This window comes from Artemia franciscana, chromosome 1 (assembly GCF_032884065.1).
Source record: "Artemia franciscana chromosome 1, ASM3288406v1, whole genome shotgun sequence".
NCBI lineage: Eukaryota > Metazoa > Arthropoda > Branchiopoda > Anostraca > Artemiidae > Artemia > Artemia franciscana.
Window position 1 is genome coordinate 45,440,501 of NC_088863.1, and position 24,500 is coordinate 45,465,000.

Genomic DNA, 24,500 nt, shown 5'->3' on the forward strand with positions numbered 1-24,500 from the left:
TAGTAGAATGAAGTCTTTTGTTTTTGTACTGGAAACTATAATACCAGACACACACCACACTGAGCTCTTCAGTGTCGGCTACCACAAATTCTGTGTAATAGTACACTAGGTTTTTTATTCTTATGCTACAAAAGTAAATCCCGTACAAGAGTTGTTTGAGTTTTGTAATGCCGCATGGCTGTTTACTTTTTTGAGTAAAAAAAAAAAAAAAAAAAAAAAAATGCATGATCCTTCTTATTTCAGTTTCCTGTATCTCCCATGAAAAAAAACACACCAGAGAATACGATGGCTAACATGACAGCTGATAACGATGGAAACCATAAAAACAAAGTTCAAGTAAGCATTTTCCCCAAAGACTCTGCTATACAACTGCAAGTTTTGGTAAATTTTGTCTAAAAACCCGAGACAATTTATATATCCTGTAAAGCCCTTTATAAATTGTTGGAGTAATTTTCTCAAGGTTCTAATCTTTTATGAAGCTTGTGCACGAATTTTAAAGAACAAATTTTGCTTGGTGCTAATTCCTTTATACCATTGTTTGAAGAAGCCCCGCCTTCCTCTTTTTTATTAGTCTCCCGTTTAGCAAATACAAAACAAGTAGAAAAGACTACAGCTTTGTCTCCTTCCGGACGAAAAACCGTTCCGAACTTGTGACAAGATATTGCTTCAAAGATGAATCAAGGGCACTCATTCGGGGCACTTAGTATCCCTAGGGACCGTCATCTGGAACTAGCCAAACGAAAGTGTAAAAATATGACAGCCAAACTTCTGAAACTCTTAAATAGACAATGCAATGTCTTATGACTTCATTTTTAATATTTTTGGGAAGTATTTTTGCCAATTGTCACGTCTATACACTTTTCCATAGTTAGTTCCTGATGGCGGTCCCTTTGTGCTAGACCTAAACTACTTCTCTTTTTTAATGAAATTCGTTTGCTCACGATTTGAGAATTTCAACACCTAGACATTAGAGGATGTTACTTGTAATCAGTACTTCCACTGTTTCGAGTTTCCCAATGGAAGATTCCCCAAAATCTCCCCAGAAATTATCGTGTTTAAAAATAATAAAAATCGTTAAGGTTTGGGAAAGTTTTAGTGAACCCAAGTTACTTGTCGGGCAATTTGGGGAGACCGCGGAAAATTAGAAATAGTGGGAGCAAATAATATCTTGTATTTAATCATACTAGTCTATTACCATCAAGTTTTGTTCCCATATTTTAAATTTACATTTCTTTTCCTTTTTCTGATCGTTTCCCTGGTGACTGACCATTCGACGATGCTGGTGATGATTTGTTAGAAGTAAGGTTGCAATATCCAGTTTTCATTAATCGCTGGTGCAGTATAATTCTTGCGTCGTCTTATTCAGTCCATTTCTGAGGTTTTATTGCAACTTCGATAAGCGATAGTGCAAAGGTGGTGCGACTTAAAAAGCTGTTTGGGAATATTATATTGCTCAAGGGCTTTTCTGTGTTGAAAGTTTCAAGTTTCATTGAGAGTCACGGATTTTACAGGCTAATGGGGGCTAAAACTTTTTTTTTACCCATTATTTTGTTATTATTAAATTTCATTGTTTTTATTATTTTTTATAACTTTAAGTTGCTGGCCTATAACAACTTAAAGGATACGGATTAATTAGGCCCCTTAAACTGCATCACTTTCACCTCTGGTATACAACTAAATTCGTAAGAACAGCAAAAATCGGCCAATTTAATGAAAAAAAAAAGCGTCCGTGCTGTAAAAGAAAGATTTCGACAAGTCTTTTACTATAATATCCTTGTGATATTATCTTATGGTTATTAGAATGCTCTTTTACACCAGCAGAAGTGCTAGGAGATTTGCACTAACATAAGTGCTAGGAGATCTGATTGGTTGGCTGGGAAACAGCAATTGATTAACAACAAAGTTGCGACGAATCTTTTTCAACCTTATATGTGGGTTATATCTTATTTCACAAGACTATTTTCTATCTACTCTGTAGGTTTCTACTCATATAGTCTACTCTGTAGGTTTCTTTCTAGACATGTGCGTGATTGACTATTTTTATTAATTTGAATAATAACTGTGCTAGTAGCGATTTGCATGACATTTTTTGTGCATGTTATGTTCGCTGTCTTTTTGTAGCATGGATTGACTAATGGACTCGTAGAACGCATTGATAGCTCAAAGCTACCTGCAGCACCAGCTTCAAGTGATACTACATCATTGCCATCTGTGAAAGAACTTGTAAGTACTCAAGTTGGAAATTATTCGTTTTTGGAAGGTACTGGCATGTAATGGATCTGGCTAGGTTTTGACCCCGAGAGACTACTTATTCACATTCATTTTTTGTTAGCGACCCCCCCCCCGTCCTGAAATCTTAGTGGATTCATTGGGATTTAAAATACACAATTTTTTGTTTGAATATTTGTTGAACATCAAGGATTAGTTTTCCTATATTTTTATTTAGAATACTTTAAATTACGTGGTGGGATTTACCCATGTCAAATTAACAATTATTTGAGTTAAAAGACTAGATGGCGGTGGGGCTTTGTTCTTTACAAAAATCTGACAAGGTTTTTAATATTAGCCGTTTAAATGCTCTACGTGATGCCAAGAAGCTATCACCAAAACATGACATAAGCGGTAAAAAAAAAAGTTACTGAATTGCCCCGAAGGAAGAGTGCAGAGACTTTCTGGCTGCTAGCAAAGCCAAGAAACTATCCCCGAAACATGATATAAGCTGTGAAAGGTCATTGAATTGTTCCTTGGTGGTCATATTGGTTTGTTAAGGAACTGTATGGGGTAGGGTTGCCATTAAAGCCGAGAAATATCTCCGGAAATGGCATAAAACCTAGAAAAGTCTCTGATAGCGATTTTTATCACGGTCGAAAGAGAGAAAAAAGTCTTTTTAAGCCGAACTGTTTAGCTAAGGAATTGTATGGTGCAAGGTCGTCAGGCAAACCAGGAAAATATCACTAATACCTTCCATAAAACGCGGGAAAATCTGGACCGGGGGAGTAAAAAAACTGTAAGGTGCTAGATTGCCAACCAGGAACGGTAGTCACGGAAGTAGGGGGCAAAAACGTTTTCAATGAACCATAACCATTGACTATCTAAAGAGTAAAAAAAAAACATGCATAAAACAGGATATACTATGAATAAGAAATCAAAGCTAAATACACTGGTGATGAAGTGCAACTTAAACGACCAGAAATTAGAAGAAATAACAGTAAAATCTTCCACATCACTCTAAGCTCCAAAAAGGTTAGAGGTGCATTTGAGCTTTAGGGAAACTAAAACTTCATGCATTCCTTTAAAGTATCAAGGAGTTCAAATAAAGTTTTTTTTTCCCGGAGCTGTCCTAGGCCTCTACTGTCCAGTTTAATTTACAGTCGTACCAAAGCCACGACTGTCTAAGATTTTTTTTTAGGTAGTATCAAATTTGTTAATTATTTGGGCAGTGTCATATTTTCATCAGTGTTGCCACATTGAACTATGAAAAAATAAGTATTTTACTAGAACTTTAAATTTCCTCAGATACAACTGACTTTAATTGGTTTAAATTAAAAGAAACCTTTCTATTTTTTGGTACAGATTATTTAATCATTTTTCATAGAATTTTGTGGAAAGCATTGGACAATTGGAATTCTCAATTTAGTCTGGTTGAAGAATCAGTTAAAAATGTCAAATTTATCACCTTTAAGCTTGTTTTTTTTATAAAGTAAAAATTGATGAATCTATCTGAAATTGATTAGGGATAATTAATCACAATCCAGGTAACACGTTTAGAAATTAGGGACTAAAATAGTACTTTTTTGAGGAACAATTAGAATATGAAAGTCAGTGAATTGAAGGAGTTTTCTTTTCACTTCAAGAATAATATTAAGTCTAGCACTTTCCTTTTCAATTTTTGGAAACAAAATTTTATGTTTTATGATACTCCAATCATTGGTGTAAAAAACATAAACCCTGGGGAGGTAAACTTTTCTCATGGCAGCCCGAAAAGGGGAGAACTAGGAAAATTCCAAGAAGAATAGAATAGAATCGGTTTTATTTGCACAATCTCTCGTAGTCATAAAACTTAATGGCGCTTGTGCTTACACAAAGATTGAATTAAGCCAAATTTGGTGGCAGGTAGTTATGTTTGATGGGCAACAAGGCACGAAACATAAAAGATGATAGAAACATAACCACAATGATCGTAAAAATTGTCTATGCTTGAAACTCTTAGAGAGTTCAAACGAAAATCTTAATAACAAAATCGGGTCTGGAGCTTAAACGAGGTCTCTAGGTAGCAACTGCCTCGCAACTCCATAACAACTCGAATCCTCTGGATTCAGTGACAAGCTATCATGATATACATCAGTAAAACAGTTTATTTTAGGTTTATTTCAGATTTATTCGATCTCATATCTATTGCAGTCGCTATTTTAAATGATTTCTATTGCTTTTAGAAAAGCCATAAATCCAAATTTAAGTCCAGAATTTTGTCATAATTATGACTGACCCTGTCAAGATTTAACAAGAATGAAGCAAATTAACCTAATATACTTGACTACGTAAAGTTGATCTAAATTATATCCAATGCTTAGCCAGGCTCTAGGACTGGTTCTGATAGAATTTACCAGCAATTAAACAGAGTAAGCTAACACACTTGTAAATTTTACATTTGAATTTTTCAACTAAATTTTACATTTTATTTAACATATACGATTTAAATGAAGTGAATATGTTAGTCTCGTCTGTTTCTTTTTTTGTCAAAATCTATGTGGGACCGGTAAAATTTTGACTAGTTTGTGTAGTTTTATTTTCTATTTCTGACTTTTTTTTTTATTGTTATTTGTGCTTATAATATTTTGGCCTGTGTGTCTTTCTGGTTAAGGTTTCTAATGTAGTGATTTCTTTTAGAAATATTATCGTGCATGTGGAACCCTTTCAGGATCTTCTTATAGTATGGTTTGATATTTAAGTTTTTGATGTTGCTGTACTAATGCTTGTATTTCAACCTTGCTTTGTAGAATAACACATATGCACGAGCGGTAAGCTTGCCTGACAATACTTTTAGAGCTTCTTTGGACCCATGGGTAGAAGTCAGAAAATATGGAGTCGATGTTAAAATTTTGGTAAGATATAGGGGTCTTTCTCTTAGTTGTCATTCACGTTCAAGCTTTTTCATTCACGGGTTTATCTTGAGCTACGAAATGCAATCTCGGCTAAAACCTGAGCTCCTAGGATGCACAAAGAATCTTTTCGATGACGATTTGCAAAAACACTGTCGAAAAGATATTGCGAAAATATTTGCGAGAAGTTGGAAATCCAATTGTTGAAATCTTGGAAGGGCTCCTCCGCCTGACCTTGATTATGTCTAGTTATACAATATTACCTTAGAATATTTTGTTCGCCAGTTAAAGTTCAACAAAAGCAGCCACACCGTAACTGATAACCCATCACAGCACAGCACCAAGGCGACTGACGCAAACACAGAGATGCATGCTTTCCCACCCCCTACTTAGTTCGAAGCTCAACTCTTTAGTCCCTCCCATGGAACTCATACATTCTTTAAATATTTTTTATGACCCCCTTTCATCCCACTTGAGGACATCGTGCTTTTCGTTTGGTCTCAGTTGGATTGACGAAAGGCAGGGTTTTGCAGCCTATTATCCTTCTTCAGTAAAGCATGACCTAACCAACTTAACTTTTCAACATGCTTTATGTTTATATATGGGCCTCCGTAAAAGAATGTAAAGAGGGCTTGGAGGGAGCCCCTCTCCCTCCCACTGGATGGAGAGGGACTAAAAAACAATAGAAATTGTTTTAATTTTTAAAGACAGGGGAAAATAAAATATTTCGAAATACATTTGGCGTTTGAAATCAAGGGGGACAGTATCAGATCCTTAAAAGAACTGAACATCCTTAAAAGATTCATAATTATTATTTTTTTCAACTAAAAGTAAGGAGCAACATTAAAACTTAAAACGAAGAGGAATTATTCCGTATATGAGGGAGACTACCCCAGCCTCAATCCTTCGCTCTTTACGTTAAAGTTTTTTAGCACTTTAAAACAGCTTCTTATTCCAATGAAATAAGAAGCGCCCTTGGGCCCTTGGGTTTCAGGAGTCTTTCTTAAAGAATTGGTACAACAAGTCAAACTTTAGCGTAAAGAGTGAAGTATCGAGGAGGAAGTAACCCCTCTTCATATACAGAATAATTTCTGTTCGTTTTAAGTTTTAATTTTGCTCCTTACTTTCAGTTGAAAAAACTTAGTTTTTTATTTAGTTTCAGATTCAAATAATGAAGGGAAATCTGCCTCCCCCTCCGAAGTCAATTCCTACCCGCGAGAAATTCCTCCCCGGACAATTCTATCCTCGCTGAGAATTCTCGAAAAAATTTCTACGGACAATTACACGAGCAAAATTCTTCTTAGTTTAATTCGAAAAAGACTTGCATTTAATTTCTAATCATTTTTCAAATCTTGCCAGAAAATTCCCCCTCCGTCAAAAAATTTTCTCAGAGCCCGTCCCTCTCCCAGTGGAAAATTTTTCCCGTGGAAAATTCCTCCTTAAAGAAATTGTTCCATGGAACCCCCCCCCCACGGAAAAATTCCCCAGACGATTCCAACCCTGCTGAAATTATTCCCGGAACATCTCGACATGTAAAATTATTTCACCAAAGAGAAAGTAAGACGAATCACAAGAATTTCAACTATGCTGAACACAATGGCTATCTCAAATTTTTTTGGATGACTGGGGAAAAAGGAGTGTATAAGGGGGGCTAGTTGCCCTCTAATATTTATGGTTACTTAAAAAGTGCACCACTTTTAATTTTCGTTCAAATGAGCCCTCTCCCGATCTTCTAGGACCTTTGGTTTGATATGGTCGACCCTGCGGAAAAAAAGCAAAAAAAAATAAAATAAAATTAATAAACCTTCATCTGTGATCTTTCTTCTGGCAAAAAATTCAAAATTTCACCTTTTTTAGACAGTGCTTGAAAGCACTACAATAGGGTTATCCAATTTGCTGAACCGAATGATGTGATTTTCGTTAAGATTCTTTTAGGTTTTGGGGGTGTTTTCCCTTTTTTTTTTAAGAAAAAGCAGGTTAAATTTTTTAGGCTTGTAGGTTTTGATGGGTAAGACTCAACTTAAGAAATTTACATTTTTGGAATCAGCATAAAAATCCCAATCTTTTGATGTATCAATTGGTATCAAAATTTTGTTTTTAGTTTCCGTTACTATTGTGCCGAGTCGCTTCTTACTTACAATTCGTTATCACGAACAGTTTGAAAATGTACCTCATAAATGCATATATGGTATTTTAGGGAAATTGCATTTACGTTCAATCTTGTTTAGTAGCCCCAGTCTCTGGGCCATGGAATTTTCCTAATATCCATCTTTTTGTGCTTTTTTCAAGTTTTTTGAAATTTTCGTTTGCCAATAAATTCTGAAAAATAACATTTAAAGTTAATGAATTACAAATTCGGAATCAAATTGAAAAAATAAATTTAGTGTGATGTAATCAATTTTCGCACTTTTAAGTTTCGGTTTATTTGGCAATGATAGCTCTTTACGAACAGTTTCTTTCCAAGAATTGTTTGATTCTTTCCAATTTCCAAAGATTTTTACGTGCCGTTGTTGTAACATAGAACTGCAAAGAAAAATTAATCAAATTTCATCGATCTCCTAAAATTATACAAATGTTCTTGTGCTAATAACTTTTGATTGGTGACAGTTAACCTTTGAAATAACGGTTGATACTTAAACTCTTTATGTTTTGAATCAACATGAGAAACAGATTCTTTTGATTTTTAATTGTCAGGGTTTCGACTCTCGTTGGCAAGGATCGCACTATACTTAGGGTCATTACCACAAACTGTTTAATTCTAGAAATTCCCAAGATTTTTGTGTCATTTTGCTTGGCAGAACCTTTTTTATTAATAAGTTTGCATTGTTTTGAAAATCCTTTTTCACACTTTTCAACGATTACCTAAAGTATAAGTTTTTGTGTTTACTTAACATATTGTGGGCACTTAACTTGAAAATTACTTATGTTTCTTTTGAAAACCCTTAAAAGTATCTTTTTAACGCTATTTAACGTTTACTTAAAGCGTATTGTTTTTTTGACAACCTCTTTAGCTCTTATCGCAGTAAAATGAACAAGAGCCAAGAGCTCATATGGCACTTGTGACGAGGCCAGAAGAGCTAAGAGCCAAGAGCTCATATGGTATGAGCTCTAACAAAATTCTAAGAATGAAAAGATTGATTTAAAAGGAAAATCAGAGGCTTAATGCCGGTCGGGATTTAAAATAAGAGCTCTGAGTCACGATGTCCTTCTAAATGTCAAAATTCATTAAGATCCGATCACCCACTCCTAAGTTACATATACCTCAATTTTTTCTAATTTTTCCTCTCCCTTTAGCCCCCTAGACGGTTAAATCTGGGAAAACGACTTTATCAAGTCAATTTCTGAAGCTCCCTGACACGCCTACCAATTTTCATCACCCTAGCACGTCCAGAAGCACCAAACTCGCCAAAGCACTGAACCCCTCCCCCTAACTCCCCCAAAGAGAGCGAATCCAGTACAGTTACGTCAATCATATATCTACGACAATTATATCTACGACCAAGCTTCATCCCGATTCCTCTAAGCGTTTTCCAAGATTTCCGATTTCCCCCTCCAACTCCCCCCAATGTTAACAGATCTGGTCGAGATTTGAAATAAGAGCTCTGATATATGAATTCCTTCTACATATCAAATTTCATTAAGATCCGGTCACCCGTTCTTAAGTTAAAAATACCTCATTTTTTCTAATTTTTCCAAATTAACACCAGCTCCTCCAAAGAGAACGGATCCGTTCCAATTATGTCAATCGCGTATCTAGAACTTTTGCTTATTCTTCTCATCAAGTTTCAACCCGATCTCTCTACTCAAAGCGTTTCCCAAGATTTCTGTTTCACTCCTCCAACCCCCATGTCCCCGGATCCAATTCGAGTCGAAAATGGAGCATCTGAGAAATAATATCCTTCTAATTATCAAGTTTCATTAAGATCCGATCACCTATTCGTAAGATAAAAATACCCCAATTTTCACATTTTCCAAGAATTCCGGTTTCCCCCTCCAACTCCCCCCAGTGTCACTGGATCTGGTTGGAATTTAAAATAAACTTAATGTACAAGATCCTTCTAAATATCAAATTTCATTAAGATCTGATCACCCGTTCGTCAGTTACAAATACCTCATTTTTCCGAATTACTCCCCCCCCCCCCAACTCCACCAAAGAGAGCGGATCTGGTCCTGGTATTTCAGTCACGTATCTTAGACTTGTTTTATTCTTCCCATCCACTTTCATCCTGATCTCTCTGTTTTAAGTATTTTCTAAGATTTCCGGTCCCCCCTCCATGATGCTGGATCCGGTTGAGATTTAAAATCAGAGATCTGAGTTACGAGAAGATCCGATCACTCCTTCGTAAGTTAAAAATACATCATTTTTTCTAATTTTTCAGAATTAACCCTCCCTCCAATTCCCCCAAATAGAGCGGATCCGTTCCAATTATGTCAATCACGTATCTAAGACTTCTGCTTATTTTTCCCACCAAGTTTCATCCCGATCCCTCCATTCTAAGCGTTTTCCATGGTTTTAGGTTCCCCCTCAAACTCCCCCCAACGTCTCCAGATCCGGTCGCGATTTAGAATAAGAGCTCTGAGACACAATATCCTCCCAAAAATCAAATTTCATTAAGATCTAATCAACCGTTCGTAAGTTAAACACACTTCATTTTTTCTATTTTTCCAAATTAACCAGAACTCCCCCCCCCCCACTTACCCTCAGATGGTCGAATCGGAAAAACGACTATTTCTAATTTAATATGGTCCGGTCTCTGATACGCCTGCCCAATTTCATCGTCCTAGATTACCTAAAAGTACCTAAAGTAGCAAAACCGGGACCGACAGACAGACCGACAGAATTTGCGATTGCTTTATGTCACCATAAAAACCATAGGATTAGAATTGTTGCATGCTGTACGCACTAAAAACGAAAATCAAATTTTTCTCGTCTAGAAACCTCTTGAAAACCTTAAGTTTCAATTTTGACGTTATTTAACGTTAAATAAACCATATATCGTTCTGGAGCCTGTCTCGCTATTATCAAATAAAGTGAATAACCGCAAATAGTAAATTTTTGCGTGTTGTTGACACTTTATTGGAATATCATATCTGCCTCTTTTCGAAATTTCTCTAAAACCTATTTTTCAATGTCATTTACCTTATATATATATATATATATATATATATATATATATATATATATATATATATATATATATATATATATATATATATATATATATATATATATATATATAAATATATATATATATATATATATATATATATATTCATATATGATACATATATATATAATATATATATATATATATATATATATATATATATATATATATATATATATATATTTATATATATATATATATATATATATATATATATATATATATATATATATATATATATATATATATATATATATATATATATATATATAAATATATATATATATATATATATATATATATATATATATATATATATATATATATATATATATATATATTCATATATGATACATATATATATATAATATATGATACATATATATATATAATATATATATATATATATATATAATATATATAGATTTATATATATATAATATATATAAATTTGGGTTTTTAGAGTTTCTATTTCTATTGAACCGAGTCGCTCCTAACAGATCATTATCAGGAACTGCTTGGTGAGCTTAAAGACTGCCAAAAATTGTATGCAAACCTTATTAAGCCAAAATAAATACGATTCAAATTGTACATGATGCCTTATTTTAGGAAATAGGGAGAAACACCCCCCTAAAAGTAATAGAATCTTAACGAAAATTACACCATCAGATTCAGCGTATCAGAAAATCCTACTGTATAAAATTTCAAGCTCCTATCTACAAAAATGTGGAATATTGTATTTTTTGCCAGAAGACAGATCACGGATGAGTGTTTATTTGCTTTTTTTTCCAGGGGTGATCGTATCGACCCAGTGGTCCTAGAATTTGGTGAGAGGGCTCATTCTAACGGAAATTAAAAGTTTCAGTGCCCTCTTTAAGTGACCAAGGGCACCTAGGCCCCCCTCCCACGTTCATTTTCCCCCCAAAGTCACCGGATCAACATTTTGAGATAGCCATTTTGTTCAGTATAATTGAAAAATATCATAATTATGTCTTTTGGGACAACTTAATCCCCCACAGTCCTCGGGGAAGGGGTTGCAAGTCACAAGCTTTGACCATTGTTTACATATAGTAATGGTTATTGGGAAGTGTCCAGAAAAGTTTTTAAGGATAACTTTTAGCGTTGAGGGGGTCGGGGAAGGGGTTACGTGGGAGGATCTTTCCATGGAGGAATTTATCATGAGGGAAGAGATTTCCATGAAGGGGCCGCAGGATTTTCTAGCAGTATAAAAAAAAACAATGAGAAAAAAAAAGTTTTTCAACTTGAAATAGGGAGCAGCGTTAAAACCTATTGGGAAGTGTCCAGCCAAGTTTTTAAGGATAAATTTTAGCAATGAGGGGTCGGGGGAGAGGTTACGTGGGAGGATCTTTCCACGGAGGAATTTATCATGAGGGAAGAGAATTTCCATGAAGGGGCCGCAGGATTTTCTAGCAGTATTAAAAAAAAAACAATGAGAAAAAAAAGTTTTTCAACTTGAAATAGGGAGCAGCGTTAAAACCTATTGGGAAGTGTCCAGCCAAGTTTTTAAGGATAACTTTAGCAATGAGGGGTCGGGGGAGAGGTTACGTGGGAGGATCTTTCCACGGAGGAATTTATCATGAGGGAAGAGAATTTCCATGAAGGGGCCGCAGGATTTTCTAGCAGTATTAAAAAAAAAACAATGAGAAAAAAAGTTTTTCAACTTGAAATAGGGAGCAGCGTTAAAACCTAAAACGAGCAGAAATTATTACATATATAAGGGGGTTTTTCTCCTCCATAATACCTCATTCCTTACGCTGAAGTATTTTTAGTAATTTCAAATATTTATTCTGCGGCCTTTGTGATTCAGGGGTCATTCTTACAGAATTGGGACTAAATTCAAGCTTTAGTGTAAAGAGCGATGTATTTACGAGGGGGCGAACTCCCTCATATACGTAATAAAAAAATACAAATATTGAAGTTTGTTACGTAAGTTAAATTCGTAAGTTACGTATATTTATTACTAATAAAAACGTTCGTAAACAATTTAAAAGTTCTAGTTGCCTTTTTAAGTAACCAAGAATTGGAGGGCAACTAGGCCTCCTCCCCCGCCACTTTTTTTTCAAAATCGTCCGATCGAAACTGTGAGAAAGGTATTTAGCAAAAAAAAAATTCAAATTCAAATTTCGTTTTAATTATTTATATGCGGTGAGCCAAAATCAATACATGCATTAATTCGAAAACGTCCAGAAATTATATAATTTTTTTTTTTTTTAACTGGAAGTAAGGAGCGACATTAAAACTTAAAACGAACAGAAATCATTCCGTATATGAAAGGGTTGTCCTCTCCTCAACGCCCCGTTCTTTAAGCTGAAGTTTTTTATTGTTTTAAAAAGTAGAGTTGTGAGAAAGAGTCAAACTTTAGCGTAAAGAGCGGGGCATGGAAGAGGGGAGAACCCCTTTCATATACGGAATAATTTCTGTTCGTTTTAAGTTTTAATGTCGCTAAGTTTTAAGTTTTTTAAAAAAATGTTTTTTTTCTTCTCATTTTTACTCCCAAGTTTCAGTTCTTGTCCATACGTGAGAGGTCACTTACACCTGGACTTGTCTGTAAATAACTTCATTTATACCGGACTTCCGAAAATCTTTATATATCTTTGTAACATCATGTCCGTATATTTTTAAGGGATGTTGCCGAACAGGTGGACTACAAAGGCTTGCATAATATAATAGACATTTCGCCAGAAGGGTGGGATCTAACAAAGGGTAAAAGTAGAATAGAGGCTAATCTCTAACTTTCCCTCGGTTGTTAAACAGTTTGTTACTTGGTTGCTCTGGAGTATCTTTTGAGTTTTACTTGTGTTGCATGAGCATGTTTTGATTTGTTCTTTTTCTTAGAGAAAAAATTACTGTGAAGTTGCTGCACGTTCGTACACACCTAACCAAATACGTCTTAATTCGCCCAAAGAGTTTGTGCTTAGTCAGAGCGTTAAAGACTTGGTAAGTATTGAAATTATTCCAGTTTTTATTTACTTGTTTTATCCCTTTAGTAGTATTATCCATATTTGAATTTCCATTAGATGCGATCAGTTATCAGTTGATTAGATGAGATCTGTCCAAAGGTGGAAGCATTTTTTTATATAATCATATATATATATATATATATATATCATATATATATATATATATATATATATATATATATATCTATATATATATATATATATATATATATATATATATCTGTATATTCATTGACCAAAAATTTAAATTAAAGCTGTCAGTATTATTGTGACTCACCATGTAAAGTTTTTTTTTCTTCGTACGTGTATATATGAATCTACAAAGATTTCTTTTAACTCTTCTAAATTATTTAAAAATATTCTTTTGAGACTTTAACTTATAAAACCAAAAAAGCCGTTTTGTTTGGCGGAACTCAGATTTAGGGGCTTTTGCTATCTTTCAAGTTTGGTATAAAAAATAGGCTTATTGTATGGCAAATACAAAAAGTTGTTGGTACAAATTTAGATTTTTTTTGGGGGGGGGGTAGTGGAGGGCTAGAAAAGCTCATACAAATAGGAGTTACCAGCTATTTTTACCAACTATTTATATATATATATATATATATATATATATATATATATATATATATATATATATATATATATATATATATATATATATATATATATACACTATTGCAACTACTGCTACTAACAACTCACTGGAGCACCAAGCCGCTTGAGGCTAACACAGCTGCGCACGCTCCTCTTCCATTCGAATCTGTTTAGAGCCTTCCTTTTTACAACCTCCCAAGAAGTTATAGTTACTCCTAAATCCTCCTTCAAGACCTCCTCCCACCCAATTCGGGGACGATCTGCATTTTGTTTGGCCCTATATGATTGACCGAAAAGGACGGTTCTTGCGCAATTTGTCCTCCTTCATACGTTGAACGTATTCTAGCCGAAAATTTTTGAAGATGAGGAACTGGCAGCTCCTGCAGTATAGCTCTGTGATATAATGTCCTTTTTAAATGGCGAAAAAGATTGTGATACGGTAAAGTGGCGTTATTAGCCGTTTTGTGGCACCAAAGTATAATTTCGCCACAAAGGTGAGTCCTCGGATAACATTTCAAAGTGGCATACGTGTGTGTGCATTGGGAGGGGGGTATGAATGAATGTATTATCTTCCTTGATCTTGGTTTGGCCCAGGCATGATTGGAAAAACCATATCAAAATAAAACTCTTCAGTGAAACTAAGAAGCATAATAATATTTAAAATGCACAGAAAATATTTTGTACATGAGGAGGGCTGTCCCCCTCTCAACCCCTCATTCCTTACAACAAGTTTTGACCTTTTGTCCTAAATCCTTTCAAACGACTGCTCAAACACAAGGGCTGTTGGATTAGAAGGAGAAATGTTTTGACGATCTATAAGACTTCTAGCGTAATCTGCGTTTGGGGGGGTATGCGGAGGAGGCAACGTTCCAATATACGAAATAATTTCTGTTCGTTTAGTTGCTCATTACGCTCACTTGAAAAAACTCTTTTTTGTTGTCAAATTTGTTCTTTTAAATGGATATTTTATTCTTAATCTGGTTTTTAGCATCACACCTTTAGTGAAATAATGAGAACAGTTAGATAACTTTGTTATTTAAAAATGATTTTTGATGGATAAAATGAAAGGAAACATGAAATTCTGAATCATAGATACTTTTTGCATATTATAAATTAACAAACCATTATTATAGTGTTTTATTATAGTGGTTTCCTGTTGTATTGTATATAGCCTTGGGCTATTTAAAATAGCCCGCGTTTCAGAACCCCGATTGACCTCTATTTTTATTATGACTTCTAGGACCAATCTTAGTTTTAAGATCTACCTTTTTATGGAGCTTGGTATTTACCAAGGGGCCTATAGCGATCGCAAATTCTGTCGGTCTGTCTGTCTGTCTGTCCTGGTTTTGCTAGTTTAGGCACTTCCAGATAAGCTAGGACGATGAAATTTAGCAGGTGTATCAGGGACCAGACCAGATTAAATTAGAAATAGTCGTTTCCCCGATTCGACCATCTCAGGGGAGTGGCGGAGGGTTAATTCGGAAAAATTAGAAAAAATGAGGTATTTTTAATTTACGAACGGCTAATCGGGTCTTAAAGAGATTTGATATTTAGAAGGATATCGTATCTCGGGGCTCTTATTTCAAATTCCGACCGGATCTGGTGACATTTGGGGGTCTGGAGGGGGAAACCTAAAATCTTGGAAAATGCTTAGAGTGGAGGGATCAGGATGAAACTTGGTGGGAAAAATAAGCACAAGTCCTAGAAACGTGATTGACATAACCGGAACGGATTTGCTTTCTTTGGCGCAGTTGGGGGGAGGGTTAACTCTGGAAAATTAGAAAAATGAGGTATTTTAACTTACAAAGGAGTGATCGGATCTGAATGAAATTTTAAATTTAGCAGGACCCCGTAACTCAGATCTCTTATTTGAAATCGTGATTGGGTCCAGTGTTGTTGGGGGATTGGGGGAGGGTGCCGGAAATCTTGGAAAACGCTTAGAGGGGAAAGATCAGGATGAAACTTTTTGGTAAAAATAAGCACAAGTCAAAGATACGTGACAGACAAAACCGGACCGGATCTGCTCTCTTCGGGGGAGTTGGAGAGGAGGGGGTTTTTTGGGAATATTACAAAAAATCAACTATTTGTAACTTACGAACAGGTGATCAGATCCTAATGAAATTTGAAATTTAGAAGGATCTTGTGCTTCAGAGCTCTTATTTAAAATCCCAACCAGATCTGGTGAAATTTGGGGGGTTTGGAGGGGGAAACCGGAAATCTTGGAAAACTTGAGAATTGAGGTATCTTTATCTTATGAATAGGTGGTCAGATCTTAATGAAGCTTGATATATAGAAAGAGCTTATGTCTCAGATGCTCCATTTTTAATTTGAATTGGATCCCCGGGACATAGAGGGGTTGGAGGGGGAAACAGAAATATTGGAAACCGGAAATCTTGGAAAACGTTTAGAGTGAACAGATCGGGATGAAACTTGATGGGAAGAATCAGCACAAGTTGTAGATACGTGTTGGAACGGGTCTGCTCTCTTTGGGGGAGTTAGAGGGATTTCCAGTGCTTTGGCGAGATCAGTGCTTCTAGACGTGCTAGGCCGATGAAAATTGGTAGGCGTGTCAGGGACCTGCACAAATTGACTTGGTAACAGTCGTTTCCCCGATTCGGCGATCTGGAGGGAGAGGAAAAATTGAAAAAAAATGAGGAATCTTTAACTTAAGAATGGGTGATCGAATCTTAATGAAATTTGATATTTAGAAGGACCTCGTGTCTCAAAGTTCTTATTTTAAATCCCGACCGTATCTGGTGATATTGGGGGAGTTGGTTGGGGAAACGGGAAATCTTGGAAAACACTTAGAGTGGAGATATCGGGATGAAACTTGGTGGGAAGAAAAAGCAAAAGTCCTAGAGACGTGATTGAAATAACCGGACTGAACCTGCCCTTTCTGAAGGAGCTGGGGGGGGGGGTGTTAATTTGAAAAAAATAGAAAAATTTAGATATTTTTAACTTAAGAACGGGTTACCGGATCTTAATGAAATTTGATATTTAGAAGGAACTTGTGTCTCAGAGCTCTTATTTTAAATTCCGACCAGATCTGGTGACATCGGGGGAACTTGGAGGGGGGTAACCGGAATACTAAGAAACCGCTTAGAGTGGAGAGATCAGGATGAAACTTGGTGGGTAGAATAAGCAAATGTCATAGATTCGTGATTGACGTATTCGGACTGGATACGCTCTCTTTGAGGGAGTTAGGGGGGTCCAATGCTTTGGCGAGTTCGGTGCTTCTGAACGTGCTAGGACGATGAAAATTGGTAGGCGTGCCAGGGACCTGCACAAATTGAATTGATAAAGTCGTTTTCCCCGATTCGACCATATGGGGGGCTGAAGGAAGAGGAAAAACTAGAAAAAATGAGGTATTTTAACTTACGAGTGGTTGAGTCCCTTTTAGTCAATCTGTCGATTCTTTGAATTTTGCTAGAGCTCATGCCATATGAGCTCTTGGCTCTTAGCTCTTCCGATCTCGTCACAAGTGCCATATGAGCTCTAAGCTCTTGTTTTTCTGTTGCAAATCTTTTTCAACTAAGAAAGAAACACGATATTTCTTGGTTATATAACTTTCTAAATATTCATTGCCTTCAGTCCTTACTAGTAATACTGCTTGAAAACATGTAAAGTTCAAATTTTTTGAGTGAAAATATCTATTTCGTCAATTAGCTTTGATATATTCTCAAAATTTCCGAGAATTCGTTCATTTTACTAAAGGTGCTACATATGGAAAGTTCCCATCCTCCTCTAGAAAGCCCAAGTGAGGTACTAATTGAGACTTATAAAGGACTTAGAGAGAATAGCGACGAAGACCACACTGCCTTTCCATAACAAACAAATACAACGTAGAGACAATAGGGAAAATTTCAAGACAGTGGAAATTATTTCTGTAGATATGTAAATTGATAGGGTCTCAAATAGCAATCAGATTAGCGTATGGGAACAACCTATATAAAAAATAGCATTGTCAGCTAAAACAGTATATAAAAATGTATGAATAAATATATATATATATATGTACATAGCCTACCCTTTAAAAACTTGTATATATAAAAACTTTATTTTTTGCAATACAAACTTAAATTAGTTAATAATTGAATATTAACGATAAATTTACCAAGGAAACAAAAGTAATTCCTTCTTTTTTCACAGTGCTTGCATATACAAAGGTATAGGTCTAGGCGTTTACCCCCTCCCCAGAAAATACTCATTTTTGTTGACTGGCCTCCAATCACTTTCGACTTACAAAAAACACTAGAGCTCTCAATTTTTGATGTAGTGAGCCCCTCCGAGGTTTCTGCGACCATTGAAGCTTCACATAAATACATAATTAGTTCTAAGGGAGAGACGAGGGGAGGCAGGAGGTAAAAATTGATATATAACTTGCAAGGGCCGTAATCAAGATTTTTGTTCAGGGAGGGGGATGGGGTAAAACAAACTTTAAACCGAATAACAAATGACAAATTGATATCTAATCCCTTATTATTTCTGGGAATAGTTCTGGTTTGCGCTACTATTATGGAAGTAAAGAGTAACATTAAACCTCAAAAGGACCAGAATTTATTCTTTTTTGAAGGAGTTCTAGTTTTCCTAGAACTCTCGTTTTCTGCTCCTATTTTTCTGTGACGATGAAGGGGAGATTTGGATGAGGAAGGGCCAGTCTCCTTCAAAAAAGAATAAATTATGGTTTTAACCAGAATATATATATATATATATATATATATATATATATATATATATATATATATATATATATATATATATATATATATATATATATATATATATAACAGTTTTAACTTTGACCCAGCTTTGTGCTTATATTTGAGTATGGAGGGGCGTTATAATTCTCCGGGGATCACCAACTCTGGTAATGGCTCTGTATCTAGTGATGTAATGCAATCATTGTTGCAGCGGCAGCTGAATAGGAAGGCGAAAGGTTCCCAAAGGCTCATGGGTTCCTATTGTATCTATTCAAAACAATTCAAGGGGATTAGTACAACCAGGGCAACTGCCCGAGGCACTGCAGCAGGCGTGGGGACCACAACCTATAGTAAAAAAAAAATGTGTTTAGAAAAAAATACATAGTGAAAAAAATTGCCATCTGGCACTGATTCAAAAATGATAGCTATTATTTTGGTTCATCTTAAAAATAAAAGTTTACTGCAAAAAAAAATACTCGATACCCCTCGAAAAAGTCGTCAGATCGAAACGAAAAGTCGCTCTTCACTGACAGCACGAACTGTTTGATACATAATCGGTGGTTAGGGGGAGACGAGGGGATTATGCAGGTAGAGATTGATTTATAATCCCCAAGGACGTAACCAGGAATTTTTTGGCTGTTTTTTTTTCATGGGGGGAGTACAAAAGAAACTTTAAAAAACACATCAAAAATGTGAAACTGATATTTAATCCCTCTTGATTACTGGGAATATTTCTATTCTACGCTGTTATTATAAAAATAAAGAGTAACATTTAACCTCAAAGTGAGTATTCCTTTTAGTAGGGGGACTGCCTCTTCCTCAACCTCATGGTTGTAAAAACTTTGGAGGGTGCTTTTTATATCAGAAATTGAGAGTTCTAGTCCTTTTTATGAGTCGTAAGTGATCGGAGACCAACGAGCGGTGGGAAAGGGGTTTAAACGTCGGCGCCCTTCTATTAGATCTCTATAAAGATTAGCATCTTCATATTTCTTTATTGCCTTCAACGAAGCAGTAGAGTCAAGCCGTGATATAGACTTCCGCATGTCAAATTGAACCAAACTGTTTGTCAAATTTGCGACACATTAAGGGTATCGACAAAATATGACGTAGCCACTGAAAAAACAAAGGAGATACATCACAGTTTCTTATGTTTTAAAAAAAGTCAATCTTTTGTTTAAAAATACATATAAAAACTATTAAACTCCTCCTGAGCATTACTAGTTTTACAATCCGTATGCTATTCATGTTTCCATTTATTTATATCAACTTGAAATAGAGATTTTAGAAATAAGAGTACGTGTGACAGTTTATCTTTTATTTAATTGCCAATGGTGTTTTTGGAAAAAAATACTTCGCATATATTATTGGCCATGTTTGGAAGTATAATCATGGAATTTCTCACTAATAATACCAATTCCTGAAAAAGATGTTGAGTATTGTTTAAGATAGGAAAATAGCATTAGATCAAAACGGACTAGATTCCTCTTAAAACTGCTTCTACTACTGTCGTTTGAGACTGTTTTAATGACTAGAAAGATTTACAGGAAAAGATTCATTTGGCTACGAAGGGTCTAATTTGCTTGTGCAAGAGTCCCAAATTAGTTGGAAATCTAGGCCCAAATTTGTTTCAAATCTTAGGCACAATTCTCGTTCAGGGATTAAATTTGCACAATTTTCCCGGGAATAAAATTTATGAATATTATTGTTCCCCCAAATGGACATCGATCTTGCTTTAGATCTTGAAGTTCGAGGCAAAAAGAAGTATTTGCACCGTTCCTGAATTATTTTCTAATCCCATCTCCTTCTAAAGCCTTACCTGTGCCTAATATAAGCAAAGGATTAATCATTAAACACCTTGTCTGTACCCAGGGCCGTATCCAAAATCTTTTGGGGGGAGGGGTACAAAAGCATTTTTTTTTGGGGGGGGTACAAAAACTCAGAAATGTATCAAAAGTTTATCTATATTCATTTTTGTTACGTTTTTCTGAGTCGAACAAATACTTCGGGGGATTTGCTGACTATACCTATTCGGGGATCGCTTAGAAGATTTGCTGACTATACCTGTTTGCCTTAGGGGATTCACCCTAAGGAAGTCTTCTTTTAGGAAATTTATAGAAAAAAAGTTTTAGTGTGGAAGAATTCGGAATTTTAAAAGATATTGGTTTTGTGCAAGGATTTGGGGGAGGAGTACAAACAAAAAGAGGCATCGAAAATAGGCAAATTATACGGGGAATATAAGAAGTTGAAGGAATTATAAAAGTGTCAATATATGCGAAGGTGCCTGGACCCAAAGCACTCTTCCTTTTTGTGCACGTGCCTAGGGGTTTGGACCTCTACTTCTGTTATGCAAACGAGTTTTGTCCTGTCCATAAATTAATGCAACTATGAACATAAGTTGTCTGGAGGAACTTTCACTCTTTTTATTCATTAAAGTCAAATCTTCAATTAATGGTCTCCTAATCAATTTCATCCTTGGATTTCTAGATCAGAATTTGGTTCTCACGTCAGTCATCTCACCAGATTCATCTTTTCTTGTTCAGTGAGCAATTTTTTTTTCGAACCGCTAGTTGACAATAAAATGATGACCGCAGGATTCTGTAGCTTGACGGTATTTAATTGTCCTAAAACTTTTTCAATCTTCCATGGTGTTTAGTTGCAATATCGCTTCTGTATCTCTGTTGTTCAATGGAAATAGGAGATAGAAGTTTTCAGTTCAAAGCTCTGGTATGTGTATTTTTTGTTTTGCATTGGTTTTACTCTTGTAAAGGGCTGGAGGATTATTTAAATGGAGTAGCAACCAAAAAGAAAATGGAAGTCCTAAATACTAATCAAACGTTTGTGTAATAAGAGGGTTGTGGGGGGTCGGCATGGAACTACTATCTTTGCCCGTTCTCTATTTCTAGGGCTTAGAAGGCTGTGCTATGTAAATTTCGACAAAACAAATTTTGATTTTTTTTTTTTTTTTTTTTTTTTTTTTTTTAGCTTTACATTTTGACAGCACGAATCCTTTGATTTTGGCAGAATTTTAAGCCGTAACAAGTTTTTTTTTTCACCAAACTTAAGAAATAGTTTTAAAAATCTCTAACACCTTGTAAATCAGTATTGAATAATGGTGCAAGGCTTCAAATCACCTTTCTTGTGCCTCGTCTGAGCTGTATATTCTTTCTCTGAAGGCGTCACTTTTGTAACACTAAGTTGTCCGAGTTAATGAAAGATCAATGTTCTCTGGAAGGGAAGCGATGGATGTAGATTCTTGAAGACCTTTCTATCAGATCATTCAGGCTCTGGATCTATTCCTGAAAGTTTCATTTGCTACTCAGCTCAACTTCTTTCCAAGATAGGAAAAATCCCTTCATCTGTAAAAGTTTTTAGATCAAATTTCCAGTAAAATGTAATTCCTATTAAATGTGTATACATATTCGATAATCTTCGTACAGCAATCCTTTTTCTGAACTGCAGGGCCTAAACTATATACAGATTTTTTTTTATTTTTTTTTTTTTTTTTTTTTTTTACGGAGTCAATTCGTGACCAATTCACGTAAATTTAGGGAAGGCGAAAAATATATTTTTTGAAGTATAGGGGGTGGGTTTTGTCTTTTTTTTTTCCTGTTTTTCGATGAAAGTAAACGATAAAACATTTTTTTAAATGAAGATACAGAATCAGGGAGATGTGTATCATCAGAATCAGGGAAATGTGTATACATATTCGATAATCTTCGTACAGCAATCCTTTTTCTGAACTGCAGGGCCTAAACTATATACAGATTTTTTTTTTTTTTTTTTTTTTTTTTTTTTTTTTTTTTTTTTTTTTTTTTTTTTTTACGGAGTCAATTCGTGACCAATTCACGTAAATTTAGGGAAGGCGAAAAATATATTTTTTGAAGTGTAGGGGGTGGGTTTTGTCTTTTTTTCCTGTTTTTCGATGAAAGTAAACGATAAAACATTTTTTTAAATGAAGATACAGAATCAGGGAGAGGGGAAGGTTATCGCATATGGAAGAAAAGTCTGGATTACGGGAGGATTTGATTGTTCAGATCAGTTCACTTGCATTTATAATTAAAAAATACATTCACCTAAACTGCCAGAACCTGCACCAAGAAAGGTATTAAAAAAAAAAAAAAAAAAAAAAAAAAAAAAAAAAAAAAAAAAAAAAAAAAAAAAAAAAAAAAATTGCGACTGGGCGGGCGCATACAAATTACTTTTTAACTATTAATTAACTAAATACAGAGAAAGAAAAACACGAAAAAAAGATGACTCGTCAATCTTTTGTCAACTCATAATGATGAGAAAAAATAATAATAAAATAAGCAAATACTTCTTCAACTTACTTTTAAACGATTTTTCTCAGCCGCCTGAGTGATCTCCATAGTAGAGTTCCGCACCTAGGCCCCGGCAATTCATTAGGGATGCCGGCCCTGGTTCTACTTGGATGTGGACTGGTAGAATCACTAGCATGATTTGTTTCATAATGATGATAAGAGCAAATGTCACTAAAATAATCACGAAAAACCAAAGGGCTTAGATAATTTCGACACTGATAGGCCAAAAATTCCATGTCGTATAAAAAAAGAGATGACATTTTGTTTGCCGGAATTTCTAGGGATTCACTTCCTACATTTTTCTTCTGACGTTGATGTCAAAATTTCTCTATCTTAGGGGATGAGAAGGATACTGATGATAATTCTCTTTTCTTATGTGCTGATAATCATCTTCATGGTATAGAAGACGATAAGTATATAGAATCTATATGCTTGTGTCTCACATTCATAAAATTACTCGCAAATTATCTGACGTTTCCAAGACGACGACTTGAAACACAATAATTAAGCTGTCAACGATGGCAGGCCCAAGTCGGGTCCTCTTTCTAAATCGCCTACTTAAATTGGCGTTTGTATTATGTGCTAGAAGTTTATCAGGTGTGATGTAAAATTTGCCACACATGCCGCATATCCGTTATATTTGGTACGAAGATTCGAAGCGTGGCAGAAGCTCGTCAAATACTGGGGAAAAAGTGGCACTCCAAAATATACGCCAGGTGGTGGCTAGGGAGCTTTCTCTCGGTTCAAAGTCGCTGAGCACCGTTTTACTTTAGGAAATAATGGGTAACAATCAATTCAACTTCATCGTCGTCAATTCAACTTTACCGTCAAATTCGTCATTGTAACCATGCGTTAGGTTCTGGAGGAAAAGATTTGAAGTATATGTTTTGAAATAAAGGACCTCAACTTTATTATTATTTTAGTAAGGGCTTATTTTATAAATTTTAAAGGGTCGTTTCGCCACTAGAACTAGAAGCATCAGGTAAATTACAAGAGGAAGATGTTAAGATAAGGGCCAACTCCAAATAGTATTCGTGTGTGCATCTATTGAGATGAGTGTGTGATGACAGGTTACATTTTACAAATTAAATTTGAATATTTAGTATTATAGAAATCATTAATTTCTTATATAATTTTTTGCTTTTAGAAGTAGATTTTGTGGCTTCTATATGACACGTACACAAGTTCTGAAGTCCCCTTCCTCCGCTCCAGTGTTAAAGATTATTTTTGATTTATCTTCTAATCTTCTTTTGGTATAATTCCCGTGTTTTTAATAAAAAACTTACCCCTTGACAGACCATTGTATTTTGTTCTTGCCTACTTGCCTAGCTTTAATTTTTGCTTTTGCTAACACTATGCATGCTTTGTAGCGTCAGAGTTGGTTTGATATTAGTCGCGGAGCTCCCCCTCCCAGTTCTACATCGATCAGACAAGAAGTAAGAACTAGCATTTCTGTTGCATCCATGGTAAGATTAGTCAAGTATTATAATCATTCATATATTTAAATTTGACAAAATTCTTAGAATTAAATGACTCTATTATGAACAACACTTGGATTTAAACATAATTGTAATATTGTATGGTTTTCCGTGGGGTATACTTCATACGATTGAATAATTCTTCCTTGAATTACGGTCAG

At 35.1% G+C, this 24,500-nt stretch overlaps 1 protein-coding gene across 1 annotated transcript in view; it reads left to right on the top strand.

The window, feature by feature from the left end:
- Window positions 1-24,500, top strand: part of LOC136030304 (uncharacterized) — a gene marked incomplete in the record, with an annotated part of 169,050 nt that overhangs the window by 59,549 nt on the left and 85,001 nt on the right. The window contains 5 exon segments of the mRNA XM_065709195.1: window positions 244-336; window positions 2,122-2,223; window positions 4,998-5,102; window positions 13,124-13,225; window positions 24,232-24,327. Of these exon segments, the coding sequence (XP_065565267.1) occupies window positions 244-336; window positions 2,122-2,223; window positions 4,998-5,102; window positions 13,124-13,225; window positions 24,232-24,327 (498 nt within the window).